A 16,640-nucleotide genomic window follows, 5' to 3' on the forward strand; every position below is an offset into this window, starting at 1 on the left:
GGGCGATGTGTTTGGTCACAGGTGGTGGAATGGAAGTGAAAGCAGCGAGAGGTGTGTAGGTTCACCCAGGAAAGGGGTTTACTTGAGAGGGTGGTGAGAGATCGCTGCGATACCTGAGGTGGAATAAAGGTAAAGGTGGTGAGGGACTTGTAGAGTCACATGGGGCGGAATGGGGGTAAAGATGGTGAGCAATGTGTACGGTCACAAGGGGGGAGTGAAATGGGGACAGTAGTGTAGAGTCAAAGGGAATTAAAGGAAGTCAAGGTGGTTGGGGGAAGGGTCACGGGATGTAGTATCTATAAAGATACAGACCACTATAGGGTAACTGAGGTGGAAAGGGAGCAAATAAGTGGGAGGATGGGAGTGAATGACGAGCTGTGTAAAGATGGCGGCAGAGGGAGGAGGCGATACAGGGGGTGAATGGAAGCAAGAATGGGAAAGCAGCCAAGAGTGACAGGGGGAGGAATGCAGGCAGCATTCACCGTGCCCTTCGGTGACATTAAAAAAAAAAAAGAAAAATCACTAGCAAAAAAACACATCACTTGGCATTACTCTGCAGAATAGCTCAGGACGTGTTTGTGCATCGTAAAAACTGAAAATAAAAGTTAAGCGTTAAAGTCTTTCAGCGGAGCCTAAAACCATAAAATTCAAATCTGTTATTTTCTATTTAGTGAAAAACTCGGAAGCAAATCACGGAAGAGCAGTATGCCGAATAACTCTAAACAGAACGTCAAGCGGCAGAGACTGACATCTGTTCTGTTTGTTAATTAAATGCACTTTTTCTCTAATCCTTTCATCAAACATGCCCCCCTAGAGACCTGTCTTGTAGCGCACACACACCTCCACCAACGTGCACACAAACACGGAGAAGCAAGGAATGTCTGACACCCGAAACAAGCACACTTGGACCGGGACAAACACGCGGCGCTACCTCGGCTCCAGCAGACCGGGAAGGGGCCGCAGCCGCTCCGCTCCATGCAGACGGCACCTGCCGGCTGCAGCACCATGGGCGCCGGGCGCAGGGGCGCGGCCGGCCCGGGGGTCCCCTCGGGCGGGGGAGGAGGCCGGGGCTCCGTCGGATCGCATCCAGGCCCAGCGCCGCCTGCGGCAGGAAACGCGACGACCTTGGCGGGCCCCGGCGGCCGCTGCAGCCGCCTCCTCCTCCTCTTCGGCGGGCTCCGGGGGAGGACGGGGGGCGGGCCCGTGCTCCGGCACAGGGCGCACGGCGGGGACGACCAGGGGACCGGGGCTGGCTGCCTCGGGGAGCGAGGGAGGAGGAGGCAGCGCTGGAGATTAGCAGCCACCTTATTAATATGCTAATCTCACGCTCCTGCCTGCCAGCCTCTGTTTACAAGACCGAGGCATGCACAGCCACAAACCGGCTCGGCTGCAAACCGAGCCAGGGCCCGGCTGGCATCGGAGAGGGGGCAGTGACCCGCAAGCACCGCCACCCCAGGGCTGGGCATCAGCTTTATCATCATAGTGCAGGGATTCCACGTCACACAGGTGCAGCACACCTGTCATCTCTACCATGCACGTGTCTACTAATAACGAAGTCCACTCGTGTATTTTTTTAATCAAATGCATAATAACAATTAATAATATTGCAGTTTCTTTTCCAGATATTTGCCATTCAGGCGCGCACACAGTATTAGCCACTACATAAGAAATCACACAGCACCGTTCATCATAACTAAGGGAAAGTTCAGTGAAAGTGACTACATGCATTATAGCAAACAACGAGAGCGCGAGGCAGATAGTGCTGTTCATGAATGTAAACACATCCGATTCAGGTCGGAGGGATTTAATCTCCCTCTATTCTCCTTCCAAATGTCGGAGTGTTCCCAACATGAACTTTACTTATGACATGACATCGAAAGATGACATGTTTTTGTCTCTGTGCCTTAAGTGATTAATTATAGCCACGTGCAACACTGCCAATTGCAGCATTTTTCTAACACAAAAATTGTGTGTTTCTGGGCACATCAGTGTATTTTTCTATGTTCAAGTTTCTTTACCAGTAAGACGTACAGAGAAATAAAGAGAGTGAGTGTGTACCTAAAAAACGAAATACGTTCCAGTTAGGTGTGGTAATAAGAAATTAGCTTATGTTAAAACAAAACAAAAAAATCATAGAAAAAACAAAGGATTAATTGGCATTACAGTTAGATGTTGAAATGAGATAAGAAACAAACTTTAAAAACCGAAAAAACCCTGAAATTCACCAGTTATAGTTAGCAGAGCCAACTATAACTCGTGTCTCTTCATGCACTGCTTATGACCTCACATATTACCTCTTTCAGGACATGTTAAATGACATCCCGATCCGGTCTCTATAACAGCAGTCTACAGGGTTTGTGGACTTGGAAGTAATTCAAAATACCAATTCAATTTGTTTTTAAACGTTATCTTTACACGATTTCTTCAACTTGTACATATCCTTACACTGTTTCTTCTACTTGTATATATCCTTACACTATTTCTTCTACTTGTATATATCCTTGCACTATTTCTTCTACTTGTATTCAGGCTTACACTATTTCTTCTACTTGTATTCAGCCTTACATTGTTTCTTCTACTTGTATATATCCTTACACTGTTTCTTCTACTTGTATATATCCTTACACTATTTCTTCTACTTGTATATATCCTTGCACTATTTCTTCTACTTGTATTCAGGCTTACACTATTTCTTCTACTTGTATTCAGCCTACCACTATTTCTTCTACTTGTATATATCCTTACACTATTTCTTCTACTTGTATATATCCTTGCACTATTTCTTCTACTTGTATTCAGGCTTACACTATTTCTTCTACTTGTATTCAGCCTTACATTGTTTCTTCTACTTGTATATATCCTTACACTATTTCTTCTACTTGTATATATCCTTACACTATTTCTTCTACTTGTATATATCCTTGCACTATTTCTTCTACTTGTATTCAGGCTTACACTATTTCTTCTACTTGTATTCAGCCTTACACTGTTTCTTCTACTTGTACATATCCTTACACTATTTCTTCTACTTGTATATATCCTTGCACTATTTCTTCTACTTGTATTCAGGCTTACACTATTTCTTCTACTTGTATTCAGCCTACCACTATTTCTTCTACTTGTACATATCCTTACACTATTTCTTCTACTTGTATATATCCTTGCACTATTTCTTCTACTTGTATTCAGGCTTACACCATTTCTTCTACTTGTATTCAGCCTACCACTATTTCTTCTACTTGTATATATCCTTACACTATTTCTTCTACTTGTATATATCCTAGCACTATTTCTTCTACTTGTATTCAGGCTTACACTATTTCTTCTACTTGTATTCAGCCTTACACTGTTTCTTCTACTTGTATATATCCTTACACTATTTCTTCTACTTGTATATATCCTTACACTATTTCTTCTACTTGTATATATCCTTGCACTATTTCTTCTACTTCTATTCAGGCTTACACTATTTCTTCTACTTGTATTCAGCCTACCACTATTTCGTCTACTTGTATATATCCTTACACTATTTCTTCTACTTGTATTCAGCCTTACACTATTTCTTCTACTTGTATATATCCTTACACTATTTCTTCTACTTGTATATATCCTTACACTATTTCTTCTACTTGTATTCAGGCTTACACTATTTCTTCTACTTGTATTCAGGCTTACACTATTTCTTCTACTTGTATTCAGCCTTACACTATTTCTTCTACTTGTATATATCCTTACACTATTTCTTCTACTTGTATTCAGCCTTACACTATTTCTTCTACTTGTGTATATCCTTACACTATGTCTTCTACTTGTATTCAGGCTTGCACCATTTCTTCTACTTGTATTCAGCCTTACACTATTTCTTCTACTTGTATATATCCTTACACTATTTCTTCTACTTGTATTCAGCCTTACACTATTTCTTCTACTTGTATATATCCTTACACTATTTCTTCTACTTGTATTCAGGCTTGCACCATTTCTTCTACTTGTATTCAGCCTTACACTATTTCTTCTACTTGTATATATCCTTACACTGTTTCTTCTACTTGTATAGATCCTTACACTATTTCTTCTATTGTATATATCCTTACACTATTTCTTCTACTTGTATTCAGCCATTCCAAGATGGCCAAACCATTGATTTCCTCATCTCCAAGCTCACTCATCCTTGTAGACAACTTCCGCATTCCCTTCAGATCTCCCTTTTAAGTTGCATGCATGGGGTGTCAATCCAGACGTCTTCTATGTTCTGCTGTTGGGTGTTTGTGTACCCGCTGAGTTGGGGTTATCTGTTATGTGCTTGTGACTTCTCATATTTGCACCATTAATTTAAATTAGTATCTCTTCTATTCTGCGCCCTATTCCACTCACCGTGATATATTTACCCTTTCTTTTTTGCAGATGACTTACCAACCATGACTTTTTACTTGATATGTTAGTGTCTCTACCATTGTTTATCCTTGCATAACTTTTGTTTTGTCTTCGCATATTCATGAATCCTAAAACTTCATTAGAGCCTGAATACTTTTATTTACAGGTTCTCTCCAGGGTTTTGTGTACTGATAACATTGCATCAGACCTTGGTGAAACTTGGTGAGCCTTACCTTTGATCTGTGCAGATATCTGCATGATACCATAGCTTAAGTTGTAAGGTGACTTGAGGTCTCTTTCTTTGAGTGGCTACCTGTGGTGAACGAGGTAGGATTGACTTGCCGATCCTGGATCAGTCACCTTCAGGTAGTCATTTCATTACTTCGCATGTTGAAGTATACTATATAGATTGTTACACTTACCAGCCTTAATTTGAGCCCGTGGTTTCGGGTGCTGAACACCGGCACTTAATTGTCAACACCAGCACTTATGTCAGTCTGCCACCAGGTGGCGCTGTCTGGCTAATTTAGAGATGACCACAACAGTTAATTATTAATTCAATTTACTTTAAACATGACAATTACCTGCCGCCCAAGTCATTCTTATAGCCTTGTTGACCTGGAATAGTCCGAATTGTTGCACTTGTACAAGTGTGACGGTTAGTAACTATGGGTCACATGTATGAACACATTTTCACATAGACACAAAATGGGTAACACCCTTTGATACATCTGGCCCTATGTTACTATCATTGGCAGCATGGCAGGGGCAATGTGTGGTGCAAGCTGCAGTGGGCTCCTGACAAGAGCACTGGCACTTATTAAAATAAAATAATAATAATTAAGCACCACATTTGGCTGAACCCGGTTCTGTGCATTAGGTGTTTTCCACTGTTTGGTTGCTGTCCTTTCACATGCAAAAACAACAGTTGATGGACAGAATGCAGAACAATGTAATACATTCACCACAGTAAAGAGATCTGGGCCTAAATCCATTGTTTTTTTTGCTCACCATGCCATTCCAGTTTGGACTCCGCCATATGCAAATCAGTCTTGACCCTGTGCCCCATGGGAACAGCTCAGCCCGAACTGCCAAGCCAGGTCCTACCTGGACTGGAAACAAGCATCCTAGGACCGGTTTCGGGCTTTCAGCCCTCTTCAGCCACGATAGCTTGACTCCAGTGGCATGGAGAGCAAGGGACCCACGTCTGAGCATACCCGTCTCACTCGGGGTGACAAATGCAAAAACAACAGGTGATGGACAGAATGCAGAACAATGTCATACATTCACCCCAGTACAGAGATCTGGGCCTAAATCCATCGTTTTTTTGCTCACCATGCCATTCCAGTTTGAACCTAGCCATATGCAAATCAGTCTTGCCCCTGTGCCCCATGGGAACAGTGCAGCCCGTACTGCCAAGCCAGGTCCTCCCTGGACTGAAAACAAGCTTCCGAGGACCGGTTTCAGCCCTCTTCAGCCAGGATAGCTTGATTCCAGTGGGTGCATTTCTGTGCACTTTATTATGAATTACCTTCATATTACTCATACAGATGTATACACTTATGTTTATTTTCAAAGGCTCCATCTTTACTGTCTCATGGATTGCCTCTACCTGAGGCCAAAATGTTGCCAACTTTCCCACATCGACCATGAGATTCGCATTTGATGCTTAATTTTTGACATTTCAGGAGCTTTACACTGGGACTAAGTGGTGGATACACAATCTCAGACATCTTCTTTGGTTTGATGCTATTACTAGTTGATTTGGCCTTGTTTGGACTATTCTTTGACTGTGCAATTTAATATTGAACAAACTAAAGTGTAACTCCATGTACTGAACAATCATCTGTGTGTTCTGTAGCATTGGATGACCCTACTTTATACGAAAAATAAATTGTTGTATTTATCAAATACACCAACGCCCTCATAATTATTTCATATATAAGTCGCATTATATGTCTTTGCATACAACTTATTTTCATGCTGATTGGATTCTCAGTGACCAATGCTTTGATTTACAGATTCTATCCTTTGAAATTATTTCTGCATGTTTATGAAAAAAATTTTTTAAAGTCTCCTCTGGAATTATGGGTTGTCCTATTGTGTTAATAGCATATTCAAAGTGGAGTATACGCCCAACTCTTTTGGGCGACCTGCACCAAACTAGCCAGGTCGCGGGCAACAGTATCAAAATGATCAACAGCAGAAATAGCTCCTTTGGCCAATCAGAATAGCATACCCATCTACAGCTATCTATCTGTATGTAAATATTTTTTTTTAAATGTTTGGGTACCGCTGGTGTGACCAACTATTCAGATATACCTAAAGTTTTCTGAACAATTATCCCTTCATGCCCAACCAAAGCACCTTTTAAAATAATAATTTTTTCAAAACGTCTGAATATATTTACACCAGACCACAAAAACTAACATTTTGACGTAAAGTTCGAATTTTTTTTTCAAATTTGGTGTAATTCCGTACTGCTGTTTTGTCTGCATCAGAAAGCAACGTTTTCTATGGAAAAAAACAATTTTGGTCCCCTCTTTTTCTTTGACCGGCACGATGGATGAGCACAAAGCTTTCTATGATATGAAGGAGCCAGTTGGATGCACTTTGTTTGGAAAGTTTTGTGCACTCATCAAATGGTGTCAATGTTTTTAAACCCTTCCATGCTGATGACGGCCGGGAGCCGTCATGGCACACAGTGCTCGTGTGCTGATGACGGCTCCCGGCCGTCATGACGGCGATTGGAATGTGCCGCACAGGCGCAGAATCGCGGCCGCGCCGAAGGGGTTAAAGAAAAAAAAAATGTCTTTGCTTGGAAACTGACCTGACTATCCCTAAACACATACACATAAATACAGGTAAAAACATAGATAAATCGATAGAGATGCACAAAGTATAATAGCTAATACTATTGTTTAGTGTATGGCGGGGCCATGGCTCACAAGAGACGAAGCCTCGAGTGGGTCACGACTCATCTCCCCTCCCTTATCAATGGGAATAGAAATTCTATGCATCTGCAAAGTTTATGGCATGACTCCGCCCCGCCCCCCCAGTTGTTTTAGAAAACAAATATTTAACTAAAGCCAGGATGCAAGGGGTTACATTTTTGCAGTATGATAAAAATCATATTGAAGAATTCATGTGACCATTACAATTGTTTGCATATGTAAAGTATTTGTAATATGCAATCTGCAAAACAGTAAAAAGTGTCTTCGTCCTGTCATTTTTGCTGCACTGCGGTAATCAACTCAAACCTGACCTTTGCAGTGTGGTAATAAACACTCAAATATGCTTTATCAGTACAGTTGCTCTAAATACCGTGCCATTGGGCCACATTAGTTGTCATTGCCATGGCACACATACTTATACTGTGCATTTTCATGTGCTTTGAGGAGCATAGAAAGGTGTCATGAATCGTGAGACGTAAAGCAACAAGAGTCAGGGCACCTCCCTCAAAGGTAATAAAAAGATTTTACGCACAGCACATCTGCAATTATGGCTGTTTTTTCATGTCTTGAAGCTATAAAATGCAGGTATGTGCACAGAGTCATAGCACAAGGGGTTTAGTTTGTCCAAAGAGATAACATTTAATTAAATAGGCCGAGTGAGTTGGGCGTCATTTCTTTTCCTCTGTGATGAGAAAGTATTAGGAGACCTGTGAGGAATTGCACTTTATTTTTTCACTTAGTTAGGATATATACTGGAGTGGTAATATGGATTTTGTTCTTCCCTCTCTAGTAACAAATGTGCAAATGTTCTTTTATTACTACTTTCCCCCAAATAACACCACATTCATGTTCACTGGCGCACCGTAAACCGATATTAATGGTATGAAACCCTTCATCATTCGGTATAAGGATACTGCAAGTCACCGTCGAGTTCATTGTTGCTTGGAGGTAACTTTCATCATACGTATTACAGAAGGGGAATTTAATTCCTTACAATACAGGGCAACAAACTCACCCCTTCCCCAACCGCTTTTATGGGCCAAATCTTCTTTAACATTTTATATTCCAGTTAACAACTCTTATAACCGGGGGCCGGCGTAGAGTGCTAGTTATCTATGCAAACAAACGACAACATGAAACTCAGGAACTGAAAACAGAGTATCTAGGGGTGGAGTGTCCATTACATCCCCTCCCTTTACTCCTTCGTTCCACGCCAGAACCAATTGCTTATTCTTGTGAAAGACATAACACGGTTACAGATATGTAGAATAAATGTAGAATTTGTACTGTGACAACAAGCGCAGGAATATGTACCTTGCAATTGGTTGCAAAATATATCTTAAGCAGTTCATGTTACTTTACAACCAGTTATACTTTACAACGTGTGATAATATGTGGTTAGATTTACGCCACCTTGTAAGGAACTCAACCAGTGCAACAAAGACACTACCACAAAGGGTTCTATATAAGCAGACTGTAAAGTTTCATGGAAAACCAGTGAAGAACTACTTATTGCTCGTCTCATTTAATTAAACAGCAGTTGTAATTCTGGTCAGTGACATGACCTTCACACTGCTGACTGACAGTCCACACTGAAATGTAAACTCAAGTGTAATACCTTATTAAAGTACAGCACCAATGTTAATTTCTAATTACAGTCGAACAGACATGTCACAACTAGACTGTACTAAGAATATTAGAGTTAGCTCAGTACAGTCAATACAGAATTCTATCTAACATATGTACACACACAAAACTTCTCTGTATATATTGTATATATTATCGGTTTAGGTGTTTTATTTCATAAAATGTGGTGGTATTAAAACGCATTTCTCAAGGCCTCGCGAAATGTGGGCGTGATTCGACCCGGTAGCAAGCATTGGCAAAGGAAGCAAGAGGATTAAGAGAATTTATGAAAACACATTTCACATGGACTCCTACAATAAGGAAAACCTGTCACAGGTCCCTGCGAAATATCGGTTTCATCGTACTAATATCATTCATAACCCACTCTGACAGGTTGTATCAGGGTCCATTATTTTATCAACATTCTGTTTATGAAGGGTAAACAAATCTTGAACTTTCCAATTCCAAACAGTACCCATGGTAGGCAACACCTTGTGTAGCAGAGCTTCACCAACCACTCCTTGTTATACACAGGATGTGATACTTTTTTAAACAAAGCAAAATGTGTTTTTTCTAAATTTTTACATTCTTAACTGTCTGTCTTCCTTCTAGTGCAAGCAATCAAACAATATAGTCCTGTGTTTACTTATTGTTTCTATAACCATTTCGTTTTTTTAGGGGGGGAAAAACAATTTAAGCCAACAACCCCCACAATAAACGTAATATATATTTAAAAAAAAAAAAAAAATGTAATGTGGTCTTCTTTTGCTATCCCAGTGTGCTGGTGACCGTTACAAACCGCTCAGCCATGTAGTTTATGTCCTCAGCAGAACTCATCAATGAGAATATAGTTCTAGGGCTGTGTGAAAGGCTCATAATTTGCTTTTGCATAATTAAGCAAACTTTCGGCAAAATTACACAAAATGCAAATCGGTCATTTAGTGGTGTATTTTAACATGAAATACGTCTTGGTGCCAATTCTTGATGCAATGTCGCATTTTGCACAAAAAAATGGTTAAAAAAAAGCACCCCAAGCCACCACCCGGTTAATTTTCTTGTTCCTGCATGTTCGCGGTTCAATGGCTCTCCTCTAGGACACATTTTAACCATGAATGACACAGAATTACCGGATGTGGCATAATGGTGTATTTTCGGGAATTTGCATAAGAAGCATAATATTAAATTCCCAAAGTTCTGATGGTATCATTTTTATTTCGCCCACGCATATATAAGGCCAAAACACATGATAACCACCAATCTATCCAACCAACCACCCACCCACCCACCCCCACAGAGGACTACAGTTTTGTGTCAAGGATCACTTATTTGGATCTAAAAGAGCAGGTGAAAATACTTAGAAGTAACGTGTCCTGGTGCTACAGTTAACGGCTACCCACTAGGCCCAAGACCTTCAGTTTGAGTAAAAAAGAATACTAAAAATATAATCAGGGCCACTGAAATTATGTGGCAGGAGAGGGCCAAATTATTCGGCAGGGTTGAGTAAATTATGCGACATGAAAAGGCACATTATGCAACATAATGCAGCACATTTTGTAATAGTATTACTGTTATTTCGTAATTTTTAAACGTGGTAACACTGTCTGGGCATTGGTTGTGCCCCATTACTACCTGTTTAACACCAAAACATAGCAATAGGCACCAGAAAGCTAACTAGTCAAGTTTTGAAAGGGCCTTCCACCGTGCTGGAAAACTTGTTGCTGCATCTTCAATAATTTTTTTACCGTTTGAGCTAGAAACTCCTTTTTGAGGGGTTAAAATCTGCAGATTATGCGGCATGTGTTGGCTTATGTGGTAAATGCTGTAAATCTATAGTTATGCAAAAATCGCTGAGGCCGCACCATCGCATAATTCCAGTGGCCCTGAATATAATGCAACTGATTTGCTTGTCAAAGCATCCCCTTGCAGCTGTCAGAATGCATAACAAAATCTAGGCTTTTCGTTAGTACCACATCTAGCTGCCCTCAAAGGAACTACTAGCAAAGAATGTCTTTTTCACTAGAGCTGGTGAAAAGGTCAACACAGATCCTTTAAAGTCCTGACTGAAAGAGGTCGAGCGAGCTGCAGCCGGGGCATTTTCTAAATTCCTTAATGCTTCGAGCGCGTGAAGGACAATGCTAGAAGCAACTCTACCAAGGCTGCCCATTCACCCGTAGTAACAACGGCTCGCTGCTAAAATGGCGGCCTCCACGGCAGACAACACATGACCTGCACAGATGACTCTGCAGAAATGATGCTCTCGAAATGTCACGGCGGGAAAATAAACTATCTGCCAACAGTACAGTACAGTACGCTACTCGACCTCGCTCTAAACTCCAAGAAACAACAAGGCTATTCATGGTCCACTTATACTTGTTGTCAATCATCAGCTCCAAAAAACAGGCCTTTTAGGAAGTGAGAGCGGCTTTAAAATAATATTTTATTGTTAACTAGATATATATAAAAAAAGTAATTACTCTTAATGCTGTTGGGGATGGCATCCTAATGTGACGGTGTTTTTTAATATAGCAAGAGCAGAGTAGAAGGATATTATATATAGATATAGATATATATATATATACACAAACATAAGTCAAAGTGTGAAATCCCGGTATTGTATAGAATGCCTAGGTAATGTATAGAATGCCTGATGGTTTAGAGGCAAACTATGAAAAATAAGTTTTTTGTGAAATTGTTACATACTTTTCCTAGGCATTCTATAACATTCCTAGGCATTATACAGAATGACCAGTACCATTTAAGCAAAGGGTTAAAAGGGCACAAGATGAGAAGCCTTTATTAATTAATACGCATTTGAAACTGAAAGAACAAAACTACGAAATAAAGCACAGGATATTCTTACAGGAAAACAATGAAAGCAGAACTGAGATTGAAGTACTTGTTACACTAAGTAAGGCCGGAGTAACACGCGGAATTGCACTCACTTTTATTCTTCACACGAAAACACCTTATATTTTGGCACTTTGATCTTGTACATACATTTCACGACTTAAAGAAGAATGTGAACAGAATATTGTTACCCGTAAAACACAAAGCAGAACTGGCATGACCTACAGAATGCGAACAAAATATTTTTACTGGTAAAACACAAACAGGGCCGGACTGGCATTTGCGGGCACCGGACATTTCCCCGGTGGGCTGGAGGGGTGGGGGCCGGTTTTGTGGCCGCAAGGGGCCGCTTTTCTTACAGAGTGCCGATTTTGTAGCAGCGCTGCAAACTCGGCCCTCTGTAAGAAAAGCGGTAGCAGTGCTTTGCAGGTAACAACCCCCTCCCCTCCCATTACCATGGCCGGTGGAGAAGCAACTGCCAGGGCTGGATGCTGGTCTCAGTCCGGCCCTGAACACAAAGCAGAACTGGAAGGACCTACTTGTTGCAGCACAAAAACACCTTCTATTTTGGCACTTTGATCTTGTATATACATTTCACGACTTAAAGAAGAATGCTAACAGAATATTGTTACCGGTGAAACAAAGCAGAACTGGCATGACCTACTTGTTGCAGCAGGGAAGGCTAGAGTGACATTTTGAATTGCACTTAATTTTCTTTTTCACACAAAGGCACCTCATATTTTGGCATTTCGTCTTGCACATACACCTGACGAATCCTTGGCCGCTTCCTGTGGACTGTGAAATAGCTGCAGATCGGAGAGGTATTTCGTGGTCAGGAACGTCTTCAATTCTCATGAAGTTCTTTGGACATACGGTGAATTGTGATCTGGCATAAAGTTGCTTCAAGATTCCTTGTGCAGTTCCAAGTCGGTATAAGCCATCTTCGGTCACGTTCATAACAACTGCCAAGAGATTGCTTGAGTCACCCCACCCTTTGTCGACGTCGGGAATCGGAACTTGCACAGTGGCACCCAAAGGCACATGAGGATTTTTTTTTTTCAGAATCCCTTTTAATTTTTTTGGCCTGAATCTCAAGGTTCGATTTCGATTCCATTTTACTTTGGATAGCTTTCTCAATATTGAAGCAAACATTGCACAAAATGCTAACCTTCTACTTCATCGCCATCGTCTTTAGGAGAATGTCCATAGATGGCATGAACGTTTCGGCCACACTTTCGACATTTATGAGCACCACTAGTTTCTTTTAAGCAATGTGTAAAATATCAGTCATTTCATATTTTGATGTTCGATTTTTAGGCATTCTATACATTACCTAGGCATTCTATAGAATGTGGGAATTCACACTTTGACTTGAACATATATATACACACACGCACATACATACACATACACCGTGCTTAAATGCTGCGCTAAGCCATAATCAGTTATATGGATTACTGGTATAGGCAACAAATTTATAAAAATGACCCACAAAACTATGTTCTAAGTCTTTCCCCACTACAGAGTGACAGATCAGTGGCACAGGGAGATCACGTCATTTGCGCAAGATCACACTTATTTATATAAATAAGCGTGATCCTGAGCAAATGGCAGTTACAGACAGTTCTCTTCGGTCCAACCAACGCCCCCTTGCTAATATTACATGATATTTCTACATCATCCAATTTGAAAACCGTAATTTTCAAGGAGACGCGTGATGGGCAAGACAGTCATAAGGCGCGGCCACGAGATGCCAAAATTAAAATTATCTAGTACCGGCCAAGTATATTTCCATGACCTTTTAACCTCACTACTTTACACTCCGGTTTAACGATTCCAAACAAGAAAAAAGGTGCAGTTTTCTAATAAATAAAAAAAAGTTACAGGTGTTTAAATTCATAATTTTAATTTTTAATCTGCAGTAAATTGCCGCTGTGTATATATTTTGGTTCATGAAGATTTATTTTCTCAAACTCAGTGTGATTTTGTGGGTGATATGTTGTTAGAGTTTTCTCTCTCTAGAGTCTAGCAGGTATCCCAAAAACGAGAATAAACCTCGCGACAAGTCCAACTTCCCTATGCGAATGTCTTCAGGCATGTATCAGGTCCAAGCAACAAAACCACCTTCGTGGACGGATCCCTCATGGATAGCTGATGGTATACAAAGTGCTACTCCTTCCATCAGCTCCGGAAATTGGCCATTTTTGTCATACTACAAACTCCAATTTATAAACAAGACTTTATAGAAAGATATAAAAAAAAATACAAATGTCTCTTTGCAGACCACAGCCTATTTGATGATAATCACTTAACGTTCAGATCATGAAGATAAACACTTAAGCTAACAGATGTACTGATAATAATTTTTTTTATGGCACTTCACATGGAACCTCTGACTCTCAATTATATTTTATTGGTTTTTAGAAAAAATAAAAAGCAATACCTCAGGTATGTGCAGAGGCCAACAAACAGTGATAAGTGGTTTTGAACACTGAATGTTTGCTGCAAGTGTCTGGGGCGTGGCTGCTGTCGCAAGGCGATAGTGGAGTGTAACAAATTAATGAATTTATAGTGCATTATTAACAATAAGCAAAATACTATTTTACAGTTGTTTCAGCAGCTACAGGCTGATTTAGAATAATTGCTTTTGAAATGAGTTTCAGGATGTCTATGAGTGTATTTTTCTAGTGTATTTAAATTTGGCCACCTTTCTGTGTAAAACGTCATCTTCACCAAGATGGAAGACATGTCACTCATTCTGTGGTTCTCTGCCCTCCTCACACACATTCTCTTCCCACTAGCGTAGCAGCACACAGTCGAGCTGAAATGTATTGGCAGATTTTCACTGTTCTTGTTCTGTTAACGTTGAACCTTCCTCAGTTCAGATATAACTTGAAACATGTGCTGCTGAGTCTTCCGTTTATTCACTGAGACCTATTCATTCGCACAGGCTTTCATTGCCAATGTATCTTGTTTTATCCTCACATCTCCGGATGATGTTAGCATGGGGTGTGAATTATATCCTGAAGTGACTTAATGCCTAGGTGTTAGGGTAATATGACGTTTATTTTCCTTGTGCTCTGGTTTGAGGAATACATTATATATTCACTCCCACCATGATAAATCGGCAAAGTTTCCATTTTCTGAAACCCATCTGTACGACAAGCACTGGAAGTTGCCACCTGAAAGGTCACTGGGAAGAAGGGACATACCTTTTAGTGTCATGATGTAAGGAGCTAAACAGAATTATCATGGGCAACCTCTGGCAGACATAATGGGCAAAACTTAGCATAGACCGCTCATCTTTTAAAACCCAGGTTGCAAAACCTCTGCTGCCTTGCTGTTAAACAAGCTGGATGTATGACTCTTGGACATACCATACTGTGGATGAATTTAGTCTTCTATCCTAGACCATCAGAAACATACATGGCCCACCAGGTACAAAACTTGAGACGCACCAATGATGCACCGTAAAAGACAAACAAATGAATGAAGGAAGGAAGGAAACTTGAAACGGGAGGTACCAGTGAGAGGGACACAGGAACTAGAAGATGGAGGGCCAGGTACATTAGACAACCTGAGCTGCTAAGGAAACCCCAGGACAGGAACAAATGAGAAGCAGGAACTGAAGGGGAGGTCACAACAACTGGAGTGAAGCAGGTTGGGTCAACCCTAACTCGGTGTACAATATGAATGACCCCAAAAAATGGTTCCAGGGCTGGGTCGTATCACCCCAGGGAAACAACCCATAGCCTCCATCATTCTAATATGGATTTGGCTGCCAAGTCATGGGAACATACCACTCTCGGAGTACAAATGTGGAGAAAATCTGCATATTCTAAACCACACTAGGCCCTGTATCCCTCCAACACCCCCTACAAGACCTTCTGTGGGCAAACATACTACCACCGAATCTGCACTGAGAACCACTTACCGGGTCAGTGGAAAGGTTAGGATGCATTGTATCAAAACTCTAAAATGCAACACAACATTCACTTTCCTGTATTGATATGTCGCTTTGGATAGCACTTGTATTTCAAATAGAAAAAAAACCTACACAATACTGGGGAGTCCTGCACTGATCCATATAAGCAATCTTTTGGTAGGTAAAACCATGCCTGAAAAGTAGCCTGCTCAAACATATAGTAAATTGATAGAGGTCCAGGGGAAATAATTATTTGGTGGCAGCCATGATAGACGACCTATTTTACATAAACGCATGCCCTCCGTGTTAAAGCTCCAGCTATCTCATGCACCTTCTTTTAGCTGTTCATGGACTTCCTCTGTAGTGGTCTTTTAAACTCAAGTCCCCGAGAGGACTCAACGGCAACATAGAAGGTTGTAAGCATCATGCCATTCCCTCAGAATCCTAAACCTAGCAGCCAATACCGTCCATCGTATCTGCAGAACAAAGAGTCTGAGCCAGACCAGGCTTGCAGAGGCCTCCAAGCGCATACCTCTAGAAGCGGAGTCAGCGGAATGGATTACTAATGGAAAGCCAAAGCCATGCTATCCATCTGGAGATGGAAGGATTCATCTGGAGCCCAAGCCGACACAAGATCAATATTAGGCGGGAACCAATACCCTTTTAACTATCGGCATCCTTGAGCAAAGACCCAGATCATTAATTAGGAGCCGGAGCAGGGCAGCAGAATTGGACAACCTAATAATCAACGCGTTACGGGGGAGGTCAGGTGAGGAATAGCTGAAGCCCTTTTTACCCAGAATGATACATTTGTGAAATTCTGCCATTTTACCTCAAAAAAAGTTGGTTTCAGAAAACAATGTGTGTATTTTATACGCCGCAAAATGTAAAACATTTTCATTTAAGTGACATAC

General features: G+C 40.9%; 1 protein-coding gene across 7 annotated transcripts in view; it reads right to left on the reverse strand.

Moving 5' to 3' along the window:
- The window catches only part of PTK2 (protein tyrosine kinase 2), an 878,302-nt gene that overhangs the window by 702,716 nt on the left and 158,946 nt on the right, over window positions 1–16,640 (reverse strand). The window contains exon 1 of one of the 7 annotated variants that reach the window (XM_086966269.1): window positions 932–1,167. The exons of 4 other annotated variants lie outside the window; for them this stretch is intronic. In XM_086966269.1, the coding sequence (XP_086822395.1) occupies window positions 932–1,007 (76 nt within the window). In that variant the 5' untranslated portion in view covers window positions 1,008–1,167. Of the gene's footprint in view, window positions 1–931; window positions 1,168–16,640 lie in introns of those variants that run through there. 2 more of the 7 variants (XM_086966272.1, XM_086966275.1) reach the window with 2 other exon arrangements.

This window comes from Lissotriton vulgaris, chromosome 4_1, assembly GCF_964263255.1.
Source record: "Lissotriton vulgaris chromosome 4_1, aLisVul1.2, whole genome shotgun sequence".
Taxonomy (NCBI): Eukaryota; Metazoa; Chordata; class Amphibia; order Caudata; family Salamandridae; genus Lissotriton; species Lissotriton vulgaris.